At 34.8% G+C, this 26,657-nt stretch overlaps 2 protein-coding genes and 1 pseudogene across 2 annotated transcripts; all 3 read left to right on the top strand.

Moving 5' to 3' along the window:
• The first annotated feature begins 8,840 nt into the window (after nucleotides 1-8,840).
• Nucleotides 8,841-11,408, top strand: LOC121238974 (ran-binding protein 1 homolog a-like). The gene is made up of 4 exons (XM_041136086.1): nucleotides 8,841-9,118; nucleotides 9,223-9,374; nucleotides 9,492-9,617; nucleotides 10,782-11,408. Exons 1-4 carry the CDS (start codon nucleotides 8,964-8,966, stop codon nucleotides 11,057-11,059), a joined length of 711 nt encoding a protein of 236 aa, XP_040992020.1. The 5' UTR covers nucleotides 8,841-8,963; the 3' UTR covers nucleotides 11,060-11,408.
• A 6,108-nt stretch (nucleotides 11,409-17,516) lies between these two features.
• On the top strand, nucleotides 17,517-23,057 carry LOC121238895 (potassium transporter 1). The gene is made up of 9 exons (XM_041135981.1): nucleotides 17,517-17,820; nucleotides 18,505-18,748; nucleotides 19,291-19,536; nucleotides 20,277-20,327; nucleotides 20,454-20,714; nucleotides 20,808-20,860; nucleotides 20,962-21,076; nucleotides 21,155-21,409; nucleotides 21,508-23,057. Exons 1-9 carry the CDS (start codon nucleotides 17,635-17,637, stop codon nucleotides 22,500-22,502), a joined length of 2,406 nt encoding a protein of 801 aa, XP_040991915.1. The 5' UTR covers nucleotides 17,517-17,634; the 3' UTR covers nucleotides 22,503-23,057.
• A 940-nt stretch (nucleotides 23,058-23,997) lies between these two features.
• LOC121238935 lies at nucleotides 23,998-26,636 on the top strand (annotated as a pseudogene).
• Nucleotides 26,637-26,657: the final 21 nt, after the last annotated feature.

The following is a 26,657-nucleotide window of genomic DNA, read 5'->3' as shown; positions in this document are numbered from 1 at the left end:
AGTGCATTCATGGGCCTAGCCCAAGAAAACCTTTAACCAAGCCTTTAAGAAATCAAGGCTAGTCTTGGCCAAAGTATAGGAAGGCATAAGGCTTTTGGTGTTGATTGGATCCTTAGCCCTTTTCATGCCCATATGGCCCAGAGCCATGTTTGGACTCATTTTACCATTCAAAGATCAAAGGCCCAATACACCATACCATTGGTTTCCTTAAGCCCAAATCACACTCAAAGTACCTAAATTAAGTTTTGAAAATTGGCTAAGGTCATTAACCATCATACTTGAGATTAGTGCACTTTAAACTATGCTTTGAAACTTAATCATGCTTAATCTTCTCTTAAACTTTTTAATTCAAATTTTCTTGAATTAATACTCCTTTAAACCATGATTAGACCATGTTAATACCATAGCTAAACCATTCCACATGTCATTAAGGAAAATGACATAACAAGCCCAAACCATGCTTCGGTCGGTTTTGTGCATTGCCCTTTGTAATGCTTGGACTGTTTTTCCCTTGGGTCCAACATTTTGTTCTTTGTCCTCAAGGGTATTATAGTCCTTAAACACCTCATGAGACACTTCCAAACTTAGTTTGAGCTTTGGACAAAATTGGTTGCATCAACCAACTCAAATAACTAAATCGGGTGCACCTTGTTCTAGTTTGTGTAGGAACCATTTAGATTGAATTTGAACAAGCCTCCTGCCATGGTTTGCACCACCACCCCACACCATCTCCTTTTCCACCCAATCACCAAGAAGTCCCATGACCATCATGAAAAATTTTGACTCATTTTTGTTCCCCAAAAAATCCAAAATCGAACTGATTTTCTGCCACCACAAAACCACCTTCATCCACCTGTTTTCAAAGGTGGTTTGAAGGATCTTTTGACATCCAAATGATGCCCCACGACCTGAAGTAATCTACAAGACCCTTGCAACTACTATGGAGAGAAAATGATGGTGGTTTATGGCACTATTTCATTCTGCACAAGTGACCTAAACTCATGCAAGCAAATCTGAAAATTTTACAAATTTGAGCACCTCACACTTCAACCAATCACCAAGCACCAAGCACCGAAGCCAACGTCCCTCACCCATTGGCCACCTATAAATACTTCCCTCTCCTTCTCATCTCACCCACACCACAGCTCCAAGTATCATCTTGAGGCTTGAGAGCATTTCCCATCTAAGAGATCAAAAGAGTGCAAACCGAGTGAGTTTTGGTGAGTTCTTGAGTGTTCTTGTGTGAGGCAGTCTAGAGAGCTTGGAAGACCACAAAATTTGTAAGTTTTCTTCATTTTGATCTTAGCTAGCATGTCAAGCTTTGTTTCCAAGTGTTGGTACGAAATTTGGTTGAGTTTTGAGAAGGTTATGATGCTTAATGCAAAATCGAGTCAATTAAAGGAATGTTTGAATGATTGAATGTTTTTAATTAGAAATTTAGTTATGGCATATCCTAATAATGATTTGATATGATCTATCATTATCCTAACATGATTATGGAAGGTTAAATTTGTGATTAGAAGCATGTCATGATAGGTTTTAAATCTATCTTGTTTTGATAATCAAGCATGAATTGGTTTTAAGCATATTGGTGATTAAGAATTTTTTAGCTTTGATTAAGTGTTGGGATGAACTTAATTACTCAAGGATTAGACTTCATAATGTCCCTAAAGACGTTAGTGGTCATTAGTGATTAAATAAAATCTCATATGCATGTATTCATAAGGATCAATAGTTGAAAATATACATAGGCATCAACTAGGATGCATGCCATGGGTTGGGACTAATTGGACAAGTTCCACTTTGAATTTTGAAAATATAAGGGCATATATAGTTTTATAAGGCCAAAAATATGAAGTCCATGAAATTTGGTTAAATTTGATGTTCGTTTCCAATTAGTAAAAATTTAGGGTCTAAATGGTAATTTTTGAAAGTCTAGGAGTATTTTTTTGTAAATACTCAATTTTTTTGAAGCCTTTGAATTTGAATCTATCCATAAGAATATTAACTCTAACTTAGTATACACACGATTTACGCAACTACAACGCTAATTTCGACTTTCCCTGGAAGTTTGTAAGTTGGCCTCTAACTTACACCTTGATAAATTATTTATGAATTCTTGATAAATGTCCATTCATATTTCAATTATCATTTATATGATACATTGACTGCATACTTACAGGACATGTGATATTTTTACCATTTTTAGTATATTGCATATAAATGTCATTTTCCATGAAACTTGCTACATATGCACGCCATGAAAAATATTTTTCAAAACATTATATAAAAATCATTTTATCACGACTCCAAAGGCTGGGATGGGGAAATTATCCTAGTGAAATTCTTCTTTTCATTCTAGAGTGTTTAATAATGGAGTGGTGACCCCTGGGTTGACGAAGAATAGTCAACAGGCTTCGAAATGGTTCTTTTTAAAGAACATCGAAGAAGTCAACATGTTATGACACTTAAAACTGGTGGGTGTACACGTCATAAATTTTCATGATGATATGTTATATTTACCAATGCATTGAGAACGAGTCTATAAACAACGTAGTTTCAACATAAGTTATACTACGGTCACCGACAGGTACTCACAGTGCATATGAGGAACTGTGACATTACCACACGTTATGTTATTAATTAAGATAATAATGTAAGTCTATGATGATGAAAGTTTATGATGAAATTTTTATAAAGAAGTTATATCTTTTCAAAAATGATGACGAAATTACTTACTGAGTACAAATCCGTGTCTCCATATTTTTAAAAGATGTTGAAGAATCTGGATGGGAGACATGTAAAATGATTTTATGCATCTCATGCATTGCATATTTATCATTTTTTATGATTGGTTTATCTTTGTGCCAATTAGTTGTTTAACTTACTGAGATTTTGAATAAATCTCACCCTTTTATAGGACCACTATCATTCCACTCGGAATTATAGAAGTTGTGTCAGGAATCGACCAGAACGAGATTGATGGAGCATATGACTCGCATGATTGAGGAGGAGTCGGATCTAGAGAGAAAGCTAGACTTAATTTTGATGTTCATAGCCCAAGTTCTTTATGCTTTAGATCGCATGAAGAGAATGATATGACTTTGTATATAAGTCTATGCTACTTTAGTATTTTGAACATAATGATTATTTAATGAAGTTGGGATGTGTTAGTTATTATGGCATATTTTTCACTGTAACCTTTTATTTCCGCTGCAATTTTTTTATATTTCTAATTGCATACTAGGATGCATTGCATATTAACTGTCATTAACGGAGGTATATAACCTTGTGTTACATATCCCAAAGTTCTAAGTCTCCGTTCCATCCCAAGCGGGGATTGGAGGGTCACAATGATTGTCCATGATCATGTCCCACAATACTACAGCCATAAGATATTTCTCTTTTGTGGTCCATTACAATCCACATAACCATCATATTTTCTAACAAAATGAAATTAGCTCGATGATAAAATCCAAGACCAAAAATGATAACCAACAAATTTCTCACCTCTTTAGTCTTTTTTCAACATTTGGTGTAGGGCCAGTAGGCATTAAATTTGACACTTCCATAGAATCAACAAAGTTCGGGTACCTAATAACTTCTATTCATAAAAATTTAAAACAAAATAAATTAAAATGTTAAATAAAATTACATAACATAGAAGATAAAACACAATAAACCACAAAAGATATCAAATGTAATTTTATTACATACTCATATCCAACTGCTTCTCAAATTCTTCCACTTCATCCAATAAAGTCCTAAGGCTTATTGGAGTAGAAGAAGAACGAAACCAGTTTTGTGCACATATGAGACCCTCAACACTCATTGGATTTAAACTACTTCAGAAAGGGTCAAATATACGACCCGCAGTGCTAAATGTAGGTTCATAAGCCATAGTAGATACCGGTATTGCAAGTACATCGTTTGCAACCTTTGAAAGTACACAATATCTAATTGAATTCACCTTCCACCAAATTAGAAGGTCAAAACTATCATCTTGATCCTCACATCTTTCAGCTAAATATCTATCAACCTCTGACTTACTTTCCAAACTGTCTTCTGACTGTAGCTGTTGCTTAAATTGGGCCATAAAATTTGCCTTTCTACTCGCCACTTTGTCAGTTGAAGGAGCTACATCTTTATGTGGGGAACTTGCGCACTGAAAAGAATGCCCTTCTTCATTTTCCCTATATGCCTCATACATGCAGATAAATGCATTTCTCACCTTTCAACTGAAATCATTTTTTTTTTTTTTTTGCATGATCATATGCATACATTTTTTCCAACCCAAAATCAAGATATCGCATCTTGTAGCGAAGATCAAGAAGAACACTAACATAGAGCAGATTTTTCAAGTTCTCTCAATACCTGTCAAACTTTCTCTTCATATTTGTGGCCATTAATCCCACTACTGGGTTTCGTTCTTCACTCTTCATGTTAATGGCATCTTTAATAGTAACCAACTCCAGGAAAAAAACATTGCAAGTTACATATTCACCACCCGAGAAGCGTAAAGTTGCATCATGAAATAATTAAAAAAACCTCACAAACAACTGTACCTTCTTCCAATCTGATGCATTGGGAGGCCCTAACTTTTTTAACATTCTCGTATTCATCACATGGTTCACATTTTTATCATCGACATCATCATCATCATCATCTCCAATACTACCAAGGAAGCACAGATCTTCTTCCTCCAACCGATCATAAGCCCTTCTAAATTCTGACGCCCTCTCCAACATAAGATAGGTGGAGTTCCATCTAATCAGTACATCTAAGCAAACTTGGTTTTTGGATTAAATTTCTTTCAACTCCACACATTTCTTAAATGTACTCCACATTTGAGGGGAGGATTTAAAATACTTTACAACACCCCTCACATTCGCAATAGACTCATCATATTTTTTTTATCCTTCACGAACGATTAAGTTCAAAATGTGGGCACAACATCGAACATGTAAGAATTCATGTTTCAAGACCATGTTTCTCCTATACTTGGTTTTTTTTTTCAAATAAGAAACAAACCGATTATTAAAATTTGCATTATCAAGTGTGAGTGCAAGTATTTTTGGTCATCCCCAATCATGCAAACACTTCTCTATGCCCTTACCAAGAGTATCACCTTGTGATTTTCAATCAAACAAAAGAAAAGAATCATCTTGTGTAACTTTCAGTCATCATCAATAAAGTGTGTTGTGAGACATATATAGTTTAGGTTTTGCATGGATGTCTATGTATTCGTGGTGAGAGAAATTCGCTCCCCTCTAAGAGCATTTCTCACCTTTTATTTTTCTTTTAAAAACAAACTAAAGCAATCATTGGCAACCGTCATACGTGATGGAATCCCTACCCACTTAAGGCAAATCACAAGCATAAACTTCCTGAAACCCTCCCCTTCAGCATACCTAAAGGGCAACTCATCAAGAATAATCATCTTTGCTAAGGCTTGTCGGTAAGCCTCAACATTAAATGCAATAGGCACAAGTCCCCCACTACCACTACCATTTCCTCCCTCCACCTTCCAACCTAGAGTTGTCTGAGATTTATCCGTCTTCTTAAACAGACATTTCTTACATTGATGCTCAATGTGATACTTCATGTTTTTCGTACCATTAGTCTTCGTATCACATGCATACGAACCACCACAATAATGACATACAACCCTAGGTTTACTTAGATCACCTTTTGATATTATTGTAAAGTGATCCCAAACAAAAGACCTAACTCTACCTCTTTGTGACCCACCAACTGATTTATCACTTACATTGGATGGGGGTGGGGTGGGGGTGGGGGTGGGTGACTCTTGCACATCATTTGTAGAAGACTCCATCTATAAAAAGGATAAAAGGACAAAAGAATTAGAAAACAAACATTAATTTATGTACAAGCAAAAAGATAATGAATAACACTTTGAAGAGTAAAGAAGATATATAATTAAATAGGTTCAATACAATATTGTCAGCTCGCAAAGCTAGAGTTAAGTCATGCATATGTCTTTAAGAGAAGATGTGGGAGTTGTTTTCATTTCTCTCTCTCTCTCTCTCTCTCTCTCTCTCTCTCTCTCTCTCATTTCATTTCAGCAATGGACAATTTGCAGATTGAAGCATTATAACCTAATTAAGATCACAAATCATAAGGTTCAGAATAACACAATATAATAAAAGTATAATAAGACTACAATTCCTGAGATATTTTTTAAAAAATCATAATACAATTTATCATGTTTTCCTCTTATTTCAATAATATATTTTTTTATACAAAACCTTATCAAGTTTATATATTCATAAGATGTAGGTTGATGATGTACAACTTTTCTTGGGGCCGCTGATTGAATCTGAGGGGTTACAGAATAATAGAAATATTTACATTTGTATGATTTAGGTAAGATATATAGACAGTGACTATTTCTGAGTTAAAACTAGAGGCATGCAATTGCAAATCTTTTATTATTAATATATACAGAAGATAAAAAAACAACTTATCTCACGAAGCTAAAAGGACAAGACATTAGCTCAAAAAATAATCAGTCTAGTACTTATAATCGTATCTAAGACTATAATATGTATAAGTTGGGCATTGCAGGAAAACTTGAACTCTACCTACAAAATCAGAGAGAGAGAGAGAGAGTACCAAATCGGTTGCCTGCTGCGACGGAGGGGGGATCATGGCACCTAGGGTTCGCAAGAGGGGAATTGGGGAAAAGTAAAACTGAAATGGAAATGAATGGGGGGAAGAAGATAGCGTCGAAGAGAGAGAGAGTACCAAATCAATTGTCTGCTGCGACGGAGGGGGGATCGAGGCGCTTAGGGTTTGCAGGAGGAGAATTGAGAAAAAGTAAAACTGAAGTGGAAATGAATGGGGGGGGGGGGAGACGATAGCATCGATAGGCTATTCCCTAAAACGGCGCAGTTTGGGATTGCGTGAAACGATGCCGTTCCACACAACCCAGTTATTTTTTTCTCCTGCAGTGACTAAAATGGCGTCGTTTGGATCCAATTTTGTACCAAACGGCGTCGTTTCTAGGAAGATAGGCTAGCAGCTCACATGTCACAGTCACATGTGTGTTTTGTAACTTGTTGTGATTCTGTTATCTTTTTGGCACATAAATTAATTAAAAATATATTTAAATTAGTAAAATTAAAATTAAATAAACTATTTAATGTGGATTATTTAATTAACTCATTAAAAAAATAATTAATGATAATTATATTTATGATGTTAAATGTTAATTGCTAATTTGTTACTAACTTAGAGTATGTCAATGACTCAAATTCAATGTATTATAAATTTATAATCTATGATTCTATGAATCTATGATCATTTTCAATTTTTCAATATATTAAACCTTTAAGTTTTTACATTTTGTATATGTAAATTTGTAATATGATTGTATTAGCCTATAAACCTATTAGGTATATATGGTTATAACTTATAACTTATAGTGATATTAATACTATACTATTATACATATATTATGCTATAATACTATAACTTTTATAATATGCTATTAATACTATAACTCTTATATGAGTATAGGTATATAGTTAGTATAATATAATACTAAATAACTATAGACTATACTAATACTAATAGTGATAGTAATAATATATACTAATGGTGATATTAATATTATATATAGTTATAGACTTATAGTACCATATTAAGTTAACTATATTGTTAATCTATTATATATATATATATTATGCTATAATTCTTATAATATATTAATATATACTAATTGTGGAATATATATTATATTATAATACATTGACACTAAATTATTACTAATACTATATACTGTATTATGCTATAACTCTCATAATATATTAATATGTACTAATACTATATATTATACTATTATAGTGTTACTGTTACTACTACATATAGACTTATAGTGTGTGTGTATATATATATATATTATAATGATATAGTAATAGTAATACTATATATTATATAATAATACATTAATACTATAGACTTATAGTGATTAGTTATCATGAATCATGATTAGTATAACTATATAATAGTATTAGTATTAGACTATTAGTAATATAGTATAGCTATATATTAGTTACAGTGATTTAGTATAAGTTATAACTATATTAGACTATTAGTATTTTTTTTTATACCATATTAGAGTCTAGAGTCTAGACTATTAATATAATACTTGTATAAATATTAGTATTAGTATAAAATTATAAATATTAGTATTAGTTAATAATTACTTAATAGTGAGTTAGTGATAGGATTATGTTAATTGGTTAAATGAAAATTATATAATTAATATATATAAATTATAATTTTTTTTTAATTTTCATTCGGTCTGGTCTGGTCTAAAAAACCCCTAGATCATAGACCAGACCAAATGTATTATGTCCTATAAAATTCAGACCGAGACCGACCGAAACCATTCCCGTTTCAGTCCGGTCCTGACCGAATTGGCCGGTCCAATTAGTTTTTCTGGTCTGGACCTCCCGATTCTCACCCCTACTAACAAGTTTGGTACTTACAAGATAATGTGAAATATACTGTTTATTATGCAATCGGTCAGTCATAAAAAAAGGTTTACACAAATATTTTTTATGTTAATTCATATTAGTAGAATATCTAGTGGGTTAATAAATAGAGTTACAAATAGAATTTTCTATTTCATTTTTATCTTAATTTATAGTTAATAACCTCGTTAAAAAAACAAATGGGAAAAAGGTCTTGCCTAACACTGACCCAAGATAGGAAATTCTATATCAGGAGTAGGGCGTTACTACTTCTTGAAACCAAACACACCCCTTGTCTCTCCCAGCTCTCTCGGTCTCTTATAAACCGGAAGCCTCGAGCCTTTTCACGCAAGCTTTTACAGACACTCTAACCCTCTTTCACTCTGCTAGAAAACCTCACTTATTCCTATCCCTGCATTCGAATCCCCAATCCCTTTTTCTCTAGGATTTTCGTTGAAGAATATGGCGAGCACAGAACCGGTGCACGAGCACAGAGAAGACGAAGAAGCCGTCGCCAACGAGGACGAGGACACCGGTGCTCAGGTCGCCCCGATCGTCAAGCTCGAGGCGGTCCCCGTCTCCACTGGAGAGGAGGACGAAGATACCATTCTCGATCTGTATGATTTATTTATATATGTCCTGCCTTGTTCTTGTAAATCTAGGGTTTTTTTTAATCATTTTGAAAAGATGGGTACGACTTGATTTTGGTTCTCACCTGCAGGAAATCGAAGCTCTACCGATTCGATAAAGATGGGAACCAGTGGAAGGAGAGAGGTGCCGGTACTGTGAAGCTCCTCAAGCACAAGGAGACCAGCAAGGTCCGCCTGGTTATGAGACAGTCCAAGACCCTCAAGATCTGCGCCAACCATCTCGGTCTGTTTCAATTTGAGTTATTTTGATTTTCTTGGTTAGGCTAGGGCTTTTAATCTTTCTTTGTAAAGGTAGGGTTCTTTTTATCTGATGCGGGGATCTTCTGTGTTATTTTCTCAGTTCTTCCGACGATGACGGTACAGGAACACGCCGGGAACGAGAAGTCGTGTGTGTGGCATGCGACTGATTACGCGGATGGTGAACTGAAGGACGAGCTTTTCTGCATTAGATTTGCTTCCATTGACAGTGAGTCTTGATCTCCTTAATAGAGTCACAGTATATTTGAATTTTGATCGGTAAAGCTTGATGTGCTTTTAGATGCTAGCCAAATATTCTAGGTTTTTTTTTTCACAATCGATTAGTTTTAATAATCTGAGTGATCAATAATATTGGGTACGGTTCTTTTATGTAAAGAAAAAAGATCTGAATGCAGTTCACTTGGTTTTCTTATTGCCATATGATATATGCATGCATCATGTAAAGATTTTGCTACGTTATTGTGATGTTGCACAAGTTATTAAAAAACTATATGAAGTTAGGAGTAAAAGAAAAAAACTCAGAATGGAAATTTGATTGCAAGCGTCAAGAATTTTGATTTGTCACTATAACACCTGATTTTCCATTAGTTTAACCACAATGATCTTAATTGAGGTGATCTCAAATGATTGTAGTACTTATTTCATGTAATCTTAGAAATTCATTCATTAATTTTGAATGACTTGAGGGTTCTGTAATTGAAAGAGACACCTCAATTCTTAGATAATATCTGTGCTAAGTCAATAGAGGGTTCTGTAATCAAAACCAAGAACTACACGGTGTAAAGTTTTGCTATTGATAGGGAATCTTAATTTCAATTGTAAAGCATGAAAGTAAATCTACTTTATTGGAGAGCTCACTAAGCCTGCGAATATGCGAAGAAATAAGAAACAATGAATGCACCATCTTGCTCTAGATATTGGAATGAATTATGAACTCGTTAGATTCATTTTTTTGGGATGCAAGTGTGCAGGAATGAACGCGCCATTTTGCTATAGATATGATAATCACAGAAAACTATCTTCTTACTTATAAAAACATGATAATCACAGAAAACTGTTTGGGAAGTTTAGTTTAGATAGAGATATGAACTTAAGTATCCCTTAACTTTAGTCAACTAGTATTTTCTGCAGTTTACTAGATGCATTTGTGATAATTTCCTGCAACCATCTCTTGTTAAATTAGATTGTTGCGCAAAAGTCGTCACTGCATTCTATTTCCTGTTAATTTAAAAGGTTACCAACCCAACTGTTGTTGACAAATTCTTTAGTGCAGTGAAGAATTAAGTACATTGTCTGTTATGTCTTTTTTCCTTTTTCTTTTAAGGAAATGATTCTCTAACTCAGGATATTATTTATTTTTTCCTGTTATCAGATTGCAAAGCCTTCATGGAGAAGTTTCAAGAAGTCGCTGAATCCCAAGGCAAGAAAGAGGAAAACAAAGATGCTGCTGCAGCTGCTGGGCTTCTTGAGAAGTTAAGCGTTGAAGAAAAGAAAACTGAGGACAAAGCTGGGGAGGAGGTACCCGTTGCATCCGAAAAGGAAACTGAGGACAAAGCTGGGGAGGAGGTACCCGTTACATCCGAAAAGGAAACTAAGAGTGATTCAGAAAAGACACAGAAGAAAGATGAGGAGCCTGCTTCCTCAAGTTGAAGAGGTGATGATTTTAATGCCATAAATACCTGGCAATATGATGAGGTTGGTTGGCCGACCTTTTTCCCACCCATGTCTTGGTATACGCATGCAGCGAAAATTCATAGGATTGTGATTTGTGGGTTGGATGGTTTGGGTCGTCTTGTGCGTCCTTCAGATGGAGTCTTTTTCAACATTTGGTCAAACTTCGTTTCTTGTTTTTGGGTATTTGAGGGTTGTGTTTTTGCGATCTTGGAATTGTCGGAGTTCAGCTTATTATCAACACTATTTATTTACTTGATGTATGCTGCGAGTCATTAAGCTCGGGAGGTGCTGCAGGAAAGAGCTATTATACACCGAGTTTTGTGCAGAGTATGGAGTTGTTATCTTTCTAGTTAATGATCAAAAGGTCGTCGAATTGTTCATCCATTTCCTGAAGTTTTTTGTTTCTGCTTGTGCCTCAACCTTAAATCAATTCGCTGAGTTTAATTGAGGTACAAACTGTGGATTACTTTCTTTCAAGAATTGTGACGCAAAAAGCTTCCGGTTAGGTCGTGGGCTCGCCTCGACTTATATATATATTGACACACACACACTAATAAGGGCAAAAATATGAAAAATGTTTTTAAAATAAGAATTTTCTTGTAAAAGCATGTAATAACAAAAAATAGATTAATATATATAATTATGAAATGTAATAGATGCTAGTATTCAACAAATTTATATATATGACAGTAGATTAGATCTTACTTGGCTACCTGTCAATTCACAATGAAAAAAAAAAAGAGAGAATTTAAATCCATATAAATTCTTGAGTTTAATTATAAATGGACAGAATTTTACCTATATTTTAAGATTTTATCATAAAAAAAAATCACATATATTATCTGTAAAATATCTTGACTATAACATAGAAATTTTCACAAATACATTTTCAAATACACAATTTTCCAGATTGGTTCATAAGTGTGCTCAAGACAATCATCTATTTTCTATTTTGGATTTTGTTTGTAATATTCTCGATATATGAGGAATCTTCTTCTAACGATAAAAACATATAAAGAGCTCATGTATTAAATTTTTTAAATTTACCTAAAAGTACAAATCTTATCTCTCTTACATGTTCTACGAGATCTGTCATTGTACAATTTAAATTTCATTCTACTGCAAATCTAAAAGCGACTATTAGAGTTGATGTGCTATCATCATACACTTCTAAATAAACTTGACATCTAAAAATAGTAAATAAATTATTATTTATTGATATTAACAATTAATATATTCTAATTATAATGTAAAAATTTTTAACTCCACAACATGAAGAAAATTTTTTACCTTAATTCTGAAGTCTCATTTTTTTTTACATGAGACTTCATGTAACATATATGAAACGTTCTCATTTTTACCTTAACATATATGAAACATTCTAATTATATGAAATGTTTACCTTAACATATATGAAATTTTTTTACAACAAAAATTTCTTTGACACTATAACATAAAACGTTCTCATTTTTTTTTATATTCAGTTGTTTTGTTGCAATTTTTACATGTGTTGTAAATTTTAAACAGTGCATCTTTTTAAATTAACTATTATGAATTTGGAATATAAAGATTAAAAATTATTCAGAATGAAGTAGAGATAAATGATAAAAACTTCTTAAATATATGTTGTCAATTTGAAAAAATACATGTGGTTAAATTTAAAATATTAATTGTTTCTTATGATTCAATTAATATAATAATACTAAACTTTTATTCATATATTTAATACATACATGATCAAAGTCAGGTTGATGATGTGTGATTTACATTTGTAATTTTTGTGTTGTCAATTTAAAACAGTTCATATGTTTGAACTTAGAATATTGATTATTTATTAGTTTCTATTAACATGATAATATTAAATTTTTTTTATATCTTTAATTGTCAATTTTAATGCAGCGATCAACATTTCTGGTTAAAGGGAAATTTACAATATCCGATCTGCATCAACCATTTTTTTACTTATCATGTGCAAACTGTAGTAAAACCACTGGATACGAGAAAGATGAAGAGTTTTTATGCTATAATTGTAAAGAACTAACAACTGCACAACCAAGGTAAATACTCATCATGATATTTTCAAGTTAACAAATTTTACATTATAATTATAAAATACTATTTGGTAATACCAAGAGATAATAACTTATTTATTATTCCTAGATCTCGTGTCTATTTAGAGGCATTTGATGACAGTAGCTCGATCGCAGTAGTAGCCTTTGAACCTACAGTGGAACGAATTCTTGATTGTACAATAACAGATATTGTACAACATGCAGAGCAGGTAAGATTTATACTTTTAGACACATTTAATAAATTTAAGAAATTATTTTTTTATATGTTTTGTCATTACAGAACGATCATTCGTACATAGAGAACATTACAAATAAGATTCAAGATAAACAGTGGATGATTGTTTTAGGTGCATCTATGAATGAATTTGGGAAGCTGCGCCAAAACAAACTTAACGTATTATCTGTCAATGACATACCTGAGACAGCAGAATAACTATTTCAGAGAGTTTCTTCTAGACTTCCAATTATTATAATGTATAGATATAAAAATTTCATATGTAATTATGAGATAACTTTTACTTTTTATCTGTAATTATAATGATAATGCTTTTGTTCCAATAATCACTTTTTTTTCTACAATAGAACATTGTGTAATTATAAATATGTTCGTATAAATTTTTATGTTATAATCATGAATACTCTACAAATTATATATATGATTATTTTTATAATGAATAAGAATTATAAAATATAAACAAAACAATTAGATTTTATAATTTTATGTATTAACTTATTTTTTATTATTACATATTTTTATATTTCATAAATATTATTTTTTAAAATATTTTTTATATTGTCACAACTGGGCACACGTGCAATGCACGTGTTTGCCCTTTACTAGTATATATATACATATAAATATATATTTATGTGCGTTAAATATTAATTGAAGCGAGTGAATTGGATTCATGAGTGCATCTTAAAACCAGAGCTTGGCAATCAAACACAGCCAACCCCCAGCAAGAGACTCTTGGATTGGGAAAGCAATTGTAAGAAGACAAAAAAAAAAAAAAAAGGTCTTTTGCGAAGGAAGTTGCTATAGACTCAACACAGAGGAAGAGGATATGCCTAATCTGGAACGTTCATTGGATATCAAGGCTTGACAACTAACGATCGGCTGAAACCAAAACGAGACATCAAATCCAAATCAACAAATATATAAAAACTGGGACTAAGGATTAATTTTTCATGAACCAAAATGGTGGGATACGGATACCGTTTAAAACCAAAACTGTCTTTTGATGACACATCAGTGGAGCATAGGAGGAGGATGTTCCACACATTTCCAGATTCTTTTGCGTGTACTAGAGTCTCTTTTTTGCCCCCCTCGATGTTCAAGCCCTTGCTACTGGCTCCCTTACCGATGCGATCAACATATTTCCTCATGATACTAACCCTAGTGTTGAGACTTGAGAGTTTCATACTTGTGTCGGCACAGAATAATACTTTAATATTTTGTGGACTTTTTCATGGTCTGGATCGTGTTAGGCGAACACCTTTTCATAATAGTATAAACTAATCACTTAAATGGACTTTTCTGTCCACATAAGATATCTAAATATCCTTTCAGACCAGAAAATAGAAACATCCGACCCAAGATACCAGGGCCTTGTAATATATAGTAAGCTCCAACTTTGCTTGATCATATTGCCTACTGCCTCCTGCTAATATCAATCACATAAAGAACAGATCAGCATATGCACACGTGGCAACATCTAAGGTCAGAAACTGACTGATTGCCCCCTGATGGGACCCACTAAAACACAGACACGTGGACCAATTGGCTTACTTTTTTTTTTTTTTTTGTCCATCAAAACAACTTTTGGATAGGGTATGTGACCTTTCAAACATCCCACAAATCCAATCTTGGAAGGCCGAGCATCGAATCAAAATGGGGACACACATAAATACTTGAAGTAGAAAGCACACCTAACATAACGTATCCCCAGTTCTGATTCAAACTCTTTCATTCTTTCTTTTAAAATTTCCACCATCTCTCTCTCTGCAATCTGCAATATGCAATGTATTCAGAATTTTAAAACAATCGTGGGTTGGAACCCAATAACATCAGGACTAGATAGGAAAATAGACGACAAAGACCAACTTGGTTGTCTTGTTATTCTAATCATCTGTCTTGCAGTTCAAAGCCACAAGCAATCAATTTTGCCATAAAGAAATCCAATAATGGTGATGAACAAGAATTTGTACGGCTGGAACCCAATGACATAAAAACAAAAGACAGTCTGATTTGGTTGTTAAGGAAGATATCTCACTTCCTAGTTATGCAGCTTATGATTAAAATTCAAACACAATTATTTTTGCCCATAATGTAACAACCTACCTCACGAGCCTCTGACTGACAGTCCAGCTTCCAGAATTTTTTAGTTTAAAGTGTCGATAGATTTGTGTGGAATAGAGAGAGTTGGGAGATTAGACATAACTTAACATTGTATGATCTTTAGGTTAGTTGATATCATAATGTGTCTATTTTGTATCTAATTTGGTGGGTAACATCAAATCTTAGCATCTTATACTGTTTCCTGATAATGCATTTCAATAACAATTACTTTGACGCTGCTTTCAGAATTTTATGGACCACAGGGAAGTCAGCAGTCCAGACCAGCATTTTCTTGACCACCTTCAATTTCCATCTTTAAGAGTCGAACAATACTTCAATTATTCAGCATTTTTTTTGGAATAATGTATATTATTTAAATTATATGAAAATATTACAAACAAACTCAGGGCCGAATTTTTAGATTTTGCTAGAATTAATTATTTGATAAGATTTGGGACCAAAATTTAAATATAAAAGAACTATGATTACCATCCACTAGAATAATACCAACTCCGACAAAAAAGAAATAATCATAATATTTACGAAAGAGTAATGCTAGGCTACCACCCAGCAGTGATAGTTGGACGTGCCATCTAGGCAAAAGTCATGTTGTTTTATTTTTTTCAATTTTTCTTTTCACATTTTTTAAAATTTTTAAAAAATAAAATAAAATATCAATATACTAATAATCACTTCTTTAATCAACAAGTAAAAAAAAAAATTTTAAAAAATATATAAGCGGTCAAAATAAAAGATCAAAATAAGAGGATAAAGTAGCATTATTCTTTACTAAAATGTTCAGTTCAACTTTTAAACAAAAAAAATGTTCAGCTCAAAACCATTGACAAGCAAATTTAGAAGGAATTTTGTTTGCTTTCTTGGCCATAAGATCCTCAGAAAATATGGTGATCCTGAGCAAGGTCACTTTTTAGGAGAGGACCACAAATATGGTGGTCCTAGGGTTCAGTCAGACATATAATTTTCTCTGTGTCACCAACAGCAGAGCAGAATTATAATAGACAGCTGTGATACCCTAGTACTTTCCTAAATGAATCTCGTTTTCCTTTCTTTATTTTTTGCAAAAAGAGATATGCAGGATCTTTACTGTAGAAATAAGAGAATGTAGAGGAAAGGATTTTAGAAGGTACACGTGTGTATCATGTACAACCTTCTGGCATTTTAGCAGCAAACACCATACATACTGATATCAGCTGCACATAAGAGTTACATGACATGTCAGTAGCCAGTAGGTATGATTTAGGACCTTCTTGCTGAAGAAGCTTTGCCTAATTTGTTTTGGTACAGTTTGGCTGGTCAACTTTAACGTGGGTTCCCACACTGAATGGAACATGAACCTAGAACTAACAAGAAAATTGTCTTTTTCCTTTTAGGAAAGTTGTTTTTTCCCCCTAAAAAGATCATGTTGCTTTTTGGGTCTTGGAGGTAGAATTTTCTTAATGAAATCATACACATTTATATATGGTAATTAGAATTAGATCGCATGGTTTTTTTTTCCCCCTTCTTTATGTTATAGTAATTACTTAACCTTCTCATTTTATTTGTAATTCAACGAAACCAAGCTGATGCGAAATTTTCTTTGTCTATATTCAAGCTTTGTATCCTAAAACAAATGAGACTATGATGTCCATTCGTCGATCAAGTGAAAACTGAGAAGTGCTAAATTTCTATGAGGGAACTGTTATCAAAGGCTTTTGTTATGACATTAATGGTTCTTCCAATTTCCAGTAGTTGGTGATATTCTACAAGGTTGCCAGAACCTCGACGCTATTTATTCACCCTTACCAGCAAGACGGTAATGCCTCCAAGAGAAAAAGATGAATTGGGTAATTAAATAACAATTAAAACAACAGGATAAGCATAATATTTTGGTGAATATTCTGCTTTTCAGAATTCATTCTGCAGTCAATGTTCGTACACCATTGTTTTTCAACAAATGTATTAAGAAATTCTTCTACTTTATACTTAAAACAAATAAAATACAGTTAATAAAGCACAGGATGAGAAATGGAGAATAAAATAACTGCAATTTAGAGAGAATTAACCCAATGTTTTAATCCAAAAGATTTCTAAATAATTTCTCAACGGAAAGAGAGGTCGAGAGAATTGAATGCGTTTTGGACATGTACACCACTTGCCAACTTACTGCTGCTCACTTCCTACATCCTCTACTTTCTCCCTCATTATTTATATTCTCATTCTCAGGCATCTTCCTTTTCAATCGCCTCTCTGACTCTGCCTCCCTCTATTTCTCTCTCAGAGCCATGAACCCCTCTGCAGAATTTGTAGAACGCGGAATGTCTCAAGAGGTATGCTTCTTCTGTTGCCTCTGAATTAAGCAGTTATGAATGTCGATTCTAGTGTCACCTTTTTCTCTTCAATTTTTTCCTAAAGAGTTTCTGGGTCTATTAGAATTAACGACATTCTATGATATGATGTCTATAAATAATGTGCTTACGAAAACTAACGTAAAAAATAGTGAGCAGTATCACATTCGGATTGTGAGTGGTTCCCAGGTTGATTAGTTCTATTTTAAATGGAGTTCTGACAAAAGATTGATTGCTGAGTTTTCGTATGATGCAGTAAAAGGAGGAAGGGTGTATTCTGCTTCAATAACGTAGTTCAGGGTTTTTGAATTCTGTAGCTTTTTCATTTTAAATATGACATCATTGTGTGTAAAGTGATGGCTTTTTCATACGCTTCATCCCATGCCTTCTTGATAGCCTTTCAAGCTGGAATCTCAACCAAATATTCTGTCTAATGGCTCTACAGCCTTTACTAGGCTTGCTGCCTCAACCATGCCAATCAGGGAAAAAAGAAAGAAATATGATTTAATCTTAGTCAGGCTTGAATGCTGAACCTGGTAGGGTCGTGAATTTGTGACAAAGCTAATCCATTATAAATAGATTTTGATTCAACCACTAATGCTTGTTCATTTTCTTTTCTTCTAAGTTCATCTCATATATGTTAATAGATTTAGTGTCTTGAACCAGAACTTGAAAAGGGTCTCCCGCACAACAGTGCTCAAATTGGCTTATCAAAGTCTAGGAGTGGTGTATGGAGATCTCAGTATTTCTCCCCTCTATGTTTACAAGACCACCTTCTCTGGCAAATTGAGCCTCCAAGAGAATGATGAAGAGATTTTTGGGGTGCTCTCCTTTATCTTCTGGACAATTACTCTCATTGCTCTATTTAAATACATATTCATAGTGATGTTGGCCGATGACAGTGGTGAAGGTATGACTTTGTCATTCCTTTCAATAATTAATTATTTAAGATTGATAACGTGATCGAACTTATGACTCAAATTTACTCATCCCTCAACTTTCCCTCACACCCCTGATATAGTTTACTAGGACACAAAATATTATGACACCATTTGTTGCACAAAGATCATTTCTTGCTCTAAATCTGGACTGCAACTGCATGTATGGAGAACATGCATGCTACATCGCCAACAACTGAAAACAAGTGGTTTAGTAAATCTTACAGCTTTTATTCAAGCTATTTTCCCTTCTTACAAATTTGGGCAGTTAAAATGTCATGCTAGCAAGTTAAACACTGCTTACTACAGTATAGTTTCCTCAATTGAGAAGGAGCAGCTGATGCTTTTTCAAAACTTTGTGCCTGAGATTTCCTTCTGTATTTCATATGGTAGGCATAAGCATCAGAAAAGAATGTTGTGATCAATATGTAAGGCAGTACTTTTAATACTTCGGGACTGCAGATTTAGGCAAAGGAGAAAGTTAATTAATGTCAATTTTTTGCTTCTGATGCAGGTGGTACCTTTGCATTGTACTCCCTTCTCTGCCGACACGCAGGACTAAGCATTCTACCCAATCAACAAGATGCGGAAAAGAACTTGTCTTCATATTTAACAGAAGAATCTGCAGAAACATGGCAGAGTTCTGCTCTGAAGTCATTCTTCAAGAAGCACCCAAGATTTCGCAAAGGGATTTTTATTTTTGTACTGCTTGGGACCTGTATGGCGATTGGAGATGGCGTACTCACTCCCGCAATATCAGGTAGCTGGATTTGGTGTAGAAGCTTGGCCTCTAGTGCTATTTACTTCTTAACTGATATGCTCTCCATCATTTGAATTTTTCTGATAGCCAGATTTATTCACATCAAGTCCACATGATATAGATTCAAGTTTATCTAGCATCAAATTTTTCTTAGTTGCATATAGCAAATATGCTGCAGATTTACTAAAGCTCTTAGCATTTCATTTCACAAGTTTGTTTCCATTATCATGAGATTACAGAATATCTTCATGAGATATTGGCAATGAAATTTATAATGAATCCAGATCTTAACCACATAATTCTTTATAAAACATTCCGTGTAGTTACAATATAATTTAAGTAATATATTCATTTATGTGATATGTCTAGTTTTGGGACTTTTTAGAAGCAGAAATGTAGGAGTCAGTCATAAATGACTTTTTCACTGATTTTAAAAATTATTTTTGGAAAAGCAAAGAATTGTTCATGTAGAATCCTGGATCATAATTCTAAAAAGAGCTTGGCTGAAGATGATTCTGCATCATAAAGGCAAAGAGTGTAAAACTAAAATTCACTCTGTTTTGGTGGGGGTGGACACTGGACAGGAAGGATTGTTCATCTTCTCTTTGGTCTTGATCCTACATGCTGAAAGTTTGCCTTTAGTATTTGAGTCAAACGAAGATTTGCTGGTCTTTCAATTTTATTTCTGCTTCACTTTCCACTAATGCTCTTGTAAAGATCGACATGTGTTCCCATTTCAGTTCTTTCAGCAGTTTCGGGCATCAAACTGAAGATCGCAGAACTTCATGAGAGTAAGTCCGGCTTAATACACTTCTATCTTCCAGTTCCCTTTTAAACTCCTCAGCATCTAGTCTATTTTTTTTTGGGCGGTGGGAGGGGGGCTTCTACTTGTTCTATCTGATTGTCTTTTCTTTCAGATTATGTTATCATAACGTCATGCATCATCTTGGTGGGGCTTTTCTCCCTTCAGCACCTTGGAACACACAGAGTAGCTTTCATGTTTGCTCCTGTTGTCATATCTTGGCTTCTCTGTCTTGCTGGTATTGGGGTGTACAACATATTTCGGTGGAATTCTCATGTATATTGTGCACTTTCTCCGATTTACATGTTAAAATTCCTTAGAAGCACAAGGGTTGAAGGATGGTTATCATTAGGAGGAGTGGTTCTTTCAATCACGGGTAACTCCTTCTTCACAATTCCAATATGACTTTCTGTTTATTTGTGGCTAAAAGGAGCAACTGGAACTAGTTTTACTTGGAATATTGTCTCAGGTGTGGAGGCAATGTTTGCTAATCTGGGCCATTTCTCTCCACTCTCAATTAAGGTAATCTGAAACTCAGTGCATGTATGGGACATCAATGGCAGACATCAATGCCTTTTCTTATTATCAAACCTAGAGCATAATACTTGGTTTTCAAATCCCAGATGGCCTTCATATTTCTGGTCTATCCCTCTTTGGTTCTTGCATATATGGGTGAGGCTGCATACCTCTCTAAGCATCATGAAGATATTCAGAGAAGCTTCTATAAAGCCATACCAGGCAAGAAAATACTGAAGTGCCAGTTAGTTTATATCATTCCTTCCCGATCTCATGTTAATGCCATTGTCCTCTGTGCAGAAGCTGTATTTTGGCCGGTGTTCATAGTGGCCACTTTTGCAGCTGTGGTAGGAAGTCAGGCTGTAATATCAGCTACCTTCTCCATCATCAGCCAGTGCTGTGCATTGAATTGCTTTCCCCATGTTAGAATCATTCATACTTCAAGTAAAATATATGGGCAAATATACATATCTGAGGTCAATTGGTTGTTAATGTGCCTGTCTTTAGCTGTGACAATCGGACTGAGGGACACAAACATGATGGGTCATGCATACGGTATAAACTTAAACCACCAAGTAAACATGCAAATTTCTAATGCTTCTATAGGCCCTTCATGTCCATGAATGAACTTGGTTGTTCTGCTGAACATACAGGACTTGCAGTTACTACTGTCATGTTTGTGACAACTTGCTTGATGGCATTGGTGATGATAATAGTGTGGAAGCAGAAGATAATTTCTGTTGTTTCATTTCTTTTGTTGTTTGGGTCATTGGAACTGCTTTACATCCCTGCATGTATGTTCAAGGTACCTGAGGGTGCATGGATTGCGCTGGTACTGTCTTATGTCTTCATGGCTGTAATGTATGTATGGCACTATGGAACAATGAAGAAACACCAGTTTGATGTGGAGAACAAGGTCTCAATGAATAGGATAGTGTCTTTAGGGCCAAGCCTAGGCATGGTTCGCGTCCCTGGAATTGGACTTGTTTACAGTAATCTGGTGACAGGGATCCCAGCTGTTTTTGGACACTTTGTGACTAATTTACCTGCATTCCATCAGGTGCTTGTATTTGTTTGCATAAAATCTGTCCAAGTTCCCTATGTTAGTGAAAAGGAACAGCTTCTCATTGGTAGGGTTGGCCCGAAGGAGTGTGGTATGTACCGGTGCATCTTGAGGTATGGTTACAAGGATTTACAGCAAGAAAGTTACAACTTTGAGAACAGGCTGGTGTCAAGACTAGTACAATTTGTAGAAACGGAGGAAGAAAGTGCATCAAAAGCAAGAGCTGATTTTTGTGCAGAGTTTGAAAACTTGAATACTGAAACCTTTGATTTTTCAGTGCACATGATAGAAGGGAACAGTGTGAAGTCTGCACATGATATTCAAGCAATGACATCTGGCATCAGGCATGTCGAAAGTTTTGTCCTAAAGGATGAGTCCCTGCACATTTTAAGAGCTAAAGAATCGGGTGTCACATATGTTCTTGGGCATTCCTATGCAAAGGCAAAGAAATCATCTTCCATCTTTAAGAAATTTGCTATTGATGCGGTATATGCTTTTCTGAGCAAGAATTGTAGAGAACCTAATATTCTTATGAACGTGCCTCCTACTTCTTTGCTGGAAGTTGGTATGGTTTACCACGTCTAGTATCTATAATGCTAAAAAAAGAAGGGTTCACCAGCAGTTAGACTCAGAAGATCTCCCCACAAGTGTTGTTTCTCCCCTCTCTCTCACACAGATAATTTGTCACTGATCTTTAGGTTTGCATTGCCAGACTCTGAAATCTTAGGATGTAAATCATATGATTTTCATCGTTTTGACAAAGTAAATTCATACAGCAGAACTAGCACTTCCTTAAAACCACTTCTTCTTCCTCTATGGTAATGAATCGAATGATAAATTGCTTTGAGCCTTTAGCAAGTTGTTAGTCTACCACCCTACAAGGTCCCCTGCCCAATAAAGTAGTATTAGGAGCTAAAGAAGGACAAGGCCAAGAGCCCTGTAGAAACTCCAGATCTGTACCAGCTACTGTTCCATTTAAGTCACTTCAATTGCATTTAAGGTTGTAAAGATGCATCTAAGTTCTCTCGAACCTAGTAATTGTACCTCAAGTTTACAAGTTCAAGTGAGATCAGGAGTTGAGGGGCATTGAGCAACCTCTCATACTATGTTGTTTAATCTTCTTTACCACAATTATTATTCTGCTGAAGTATCTCTCAGATTCAACTACCACAGAAAGCACAGTTTCGCCATCAAATTACTTTGCCCATCGCACCATCATATTTGTTTATGTAAAAGGCAGCAGTGATGTCTATATTCAAGGAATTCCCAATCAACTAAGATCCCAAAGTATAAATCCAGGCACAGATGGGGAAAATATAAGAGATTAATACTAAAAGTTAGTTAGGCTTGAGGAAAAATATCAACTAATTGTCAAGAAGATCACATTCGGAATATGGTAGGCTGTAATAATCAATGCTTTTTGCTTTTTCTTGTACTTTTCACTGTGAGCATCCTTCACCAGTATTCATTTCTCACTCCCTTTTTCTTTACTTCCCAATGCTTCGCAAGCAAAGAATACCAAATGGCAATCAAGTCCACGGAGAAATACTGCATCAATCGTCATACGAACCTCAGAAGTGAAACCAGATTGACCTAATGATTTCACCATCCCAATCTGGGATTGACACTTGGGCCACGAGGATTTCAAAGTTCCAACCGTGGGAAGTTGGACTGTTGGATGTTTTCTATCAGTCATATTTCCTTTTCTATTCGACGCATGTTTCAAAAATTATGTAAAAGTATGAAGCAAGTAACACATACGGGCCAATGATCCCAACAACACACGCCATATCAGGCTCATTGGTTTTGTACCATGATTTTGTTAATACCAACACAACACAACACATAAACATGTAGTAGGAACAACAAAATTGAGTTTAATGTTGTACCTACCGAAAACTCATTGAGAATTATCACATGCTAATTTAATCTGCCTTTTTTTTAAACTTCAATTTGTAAGACCAAGACTTGCACATGCCGAAAGCACCCTTGTCTACAGTATGTATACTGTATGCCCCCAATGCAATTACTAGAATATCCAGGGGCATTTTCTTGAATGCCACTTGTGAGAACATTGCAACCTTCAAAAGCAAGGTCATAGACATAAAAGGGGAGAAAGATACAGCAATTGGGTATGACTCTTGTTCCTGTGTCATCCTCAGGATGAAAGCAGAGCACAAGAGAATGCCACAAGAGGATGATGAATCAGAGATCAACCTCCTCAAGAAGGAACTTGAAGTCTCTCTGCAAAGAATTGATACATTGGAGAAAGAAAACCAGGAGCTAAAACAGGAAGTAAGCCGTCTGAAAGCGCAGATAAGTACCCTTAAAGCATACAATAATGAGAGGAAGACCGTGCTCTGGAAGAAGTTACAGAATTCTCTGGACAGCAACTATACAGATGCACCTCAATACAAACCGTCCGCTTTCATCAATGTATCAGAGCAGATTCCAGGAACTGAAAAATCATCTACCAGAACAAGTTTCCTGGAATCAACAGCGGAAAAAACCAGTGAAGGTTCCAACCCCGCCACCGAGACCCAATTCAGTCACTCCCACTTTGCCCAACAAAGTGAAAGGAAATAAAGCTCTATCTCTGTCATCGCCAGCACCAGCACCACCACCACTTCCATCCAAATCGCTAGCTGGGTCAAGAGCAGTGCGTCGTGTGCCAGAGGTGATCGAGTTGTACCGTTCACTAACTAGGAGAGATGCTGCCCACAAGGAGAACACAACCAATCCTACAGGAACTCCAGCAGTTGCCTCTACTAAGAACATGATTGGAGAAATTGAAAACCGCTCAAAATATCTCTCTGCTGTAAGTATGGTTGCAGCCTACTGTTAAATAATAGTTACTCTAAATAAAAACCCTGTGCTGACAAAATGAAAATGAATGGACAGATAAAATCAGATGTGGAAACACAAGGGGATTTCATCAAGTTCCTTATAAAAGAGTTAGAATCTGCAGCTTTTAGAGATATTTCCGATGTGGAGGCCTTTGTGAAATGGCTGGATGGGGAATTATCTTCATTGGTTGATGAAAGGGCAGTGCTGAAGCATTTCACACAATGGCCAGAACGAAAAGCAGATGCACTGAGAGAAGCTGCTTGCACCTACCGAGATCTAAAGAGCCTTGAATCTGAAGTAACACATTTTGTGGACAACCCAAAAGAGCCTTTGACCCAAGCTCTGAGAAGAATACAAGCATTGCAAGACAGGCGAGCGTGTACAAACTAAAATATAACAATTCAGTATTTCATTCCATTCTTTAGATTAATTACATGATCTTATTTTAACTTAAAGGTTGGAGCAAAGCATTGACAACATAGAAAGGCTGAGGGAAAGCACAAGCAATAGGTACAGGGATCTCCAGATCCCTTGGGAGTGGATGCTGGACACAGGGCTTATTGGTCAGGTACGTAGCACATAGCTGATCTTTGTCCCCAAAGCTTAACAGCTTACCAAAGAGGAAAAGGTTTGATAAGCACTGAAGTTGCAGTTTGAAGTAGTAGAAATCCATCAATTCTTCAAAGCTTTTCTTTCTTTTAACATTTTTGGCTCAAACGTTTGAGCGTCCATCCATAACCAATACAGTAAATAAGAGACTAGTAGTCCGTGTCGATATTTTATAACGAATAATACCAGTATACTCTCTCGTTTTGCCACTGCTCATGTATCAATTTATTTTTTTTACTTACTCGTAACGAATTGAATATTAATATATTGATTTTTTTTTTTTTTAAAAAAAGTGTTTAAAGATATTAAAAAAAGTGAAAAGAAAAATTTTAAAAAATAATAAAAAAGATAATTTTGTCTAGGCAAACACCCAGCTGTCACTTCTGGCAGCAGCCTAGCTAATATTACTCTTTTATAACACTAAGTTGTGTTTAAATGTTAAACTGAATTGAATTAAATTAAGATGATAAAATACTGTTAGAATATTATTTTTTAATATTATTATTATTTTAAAATTTTAAAAAATTGAATTATTTATTATATTTTATGTTAAAATTTAAAAAAATTGAATTATTTATTATATTTTATATTAAAATTTAAAAAAATTGTAACGATAAATTAAAATAAATTTAATATCCAAACTTACCCTAAAAATCCTCATTGACATTTCACCAACCAGAAGCCGACCAAAAGGACAAATAGTCAGAAAAATTACCGGCACAAGCATTCTTCGATCCGGTCTGTGACGCAGATCGGTAAAAGGCAACCCATAAAGATATCTATTTTGGATCCATTTCCAGATCAGTCAATCTGTTCGTGATTTTTCCTACTGTTAGCAGATGAAACTAAGTTCATTGAAGCTCGCCAGAAAATACATGAAAAGGATAACTAAAGAACTGCATGCTGATGAATGCTCGGGTGAAGAGAATCGCATGCTTCAAGGAGTTCGATATGCATATCGAGCACACCAGGTACAATGGGTCTCTAAACAATGAATGCAACCTTAAATGTCCGTCTAACTAACCATCAGAATGTTCAGTTTGCAGGCGGTTTTGATGCAGAGACCATACAAGCATTTGAAAATCTAAAGAAGGCTGGCTTGAGGAGAGAGTGATTTTTCAACTGTCGCCAAACACCCAATACATGTCAGAATATGATAATGGATAAGTGGTATAGAATAAATCCACCAGTATTATTAAGCATCCTCGCTAGTTAACTCATATGATTCGTTCAATGATTGCAAATGTTGGTTCCATATTATAGGCAAGGACGTGGAAAACAACC

This window comes from Juglans microcarpa x Juglans regia, chromosome 7D, assembly GCF_004785595.1.
Source record: "Juglans microcarpa x Juglans regia isolate MS1-56 chromosome 7D, Jm3101_v1.0, whole genome shotgun sequence".
NCBI classification, from domain to species: Eukaryota; Viridiplantae; Streptophyta; class Magnoliopsida; order Fagales; family Juglandaceae; genus Juglans; species Juglans microcarpa x Juglans regia.
This window is presented reverse-complemented; position numbering and strand designations above follow the sequence as displayed.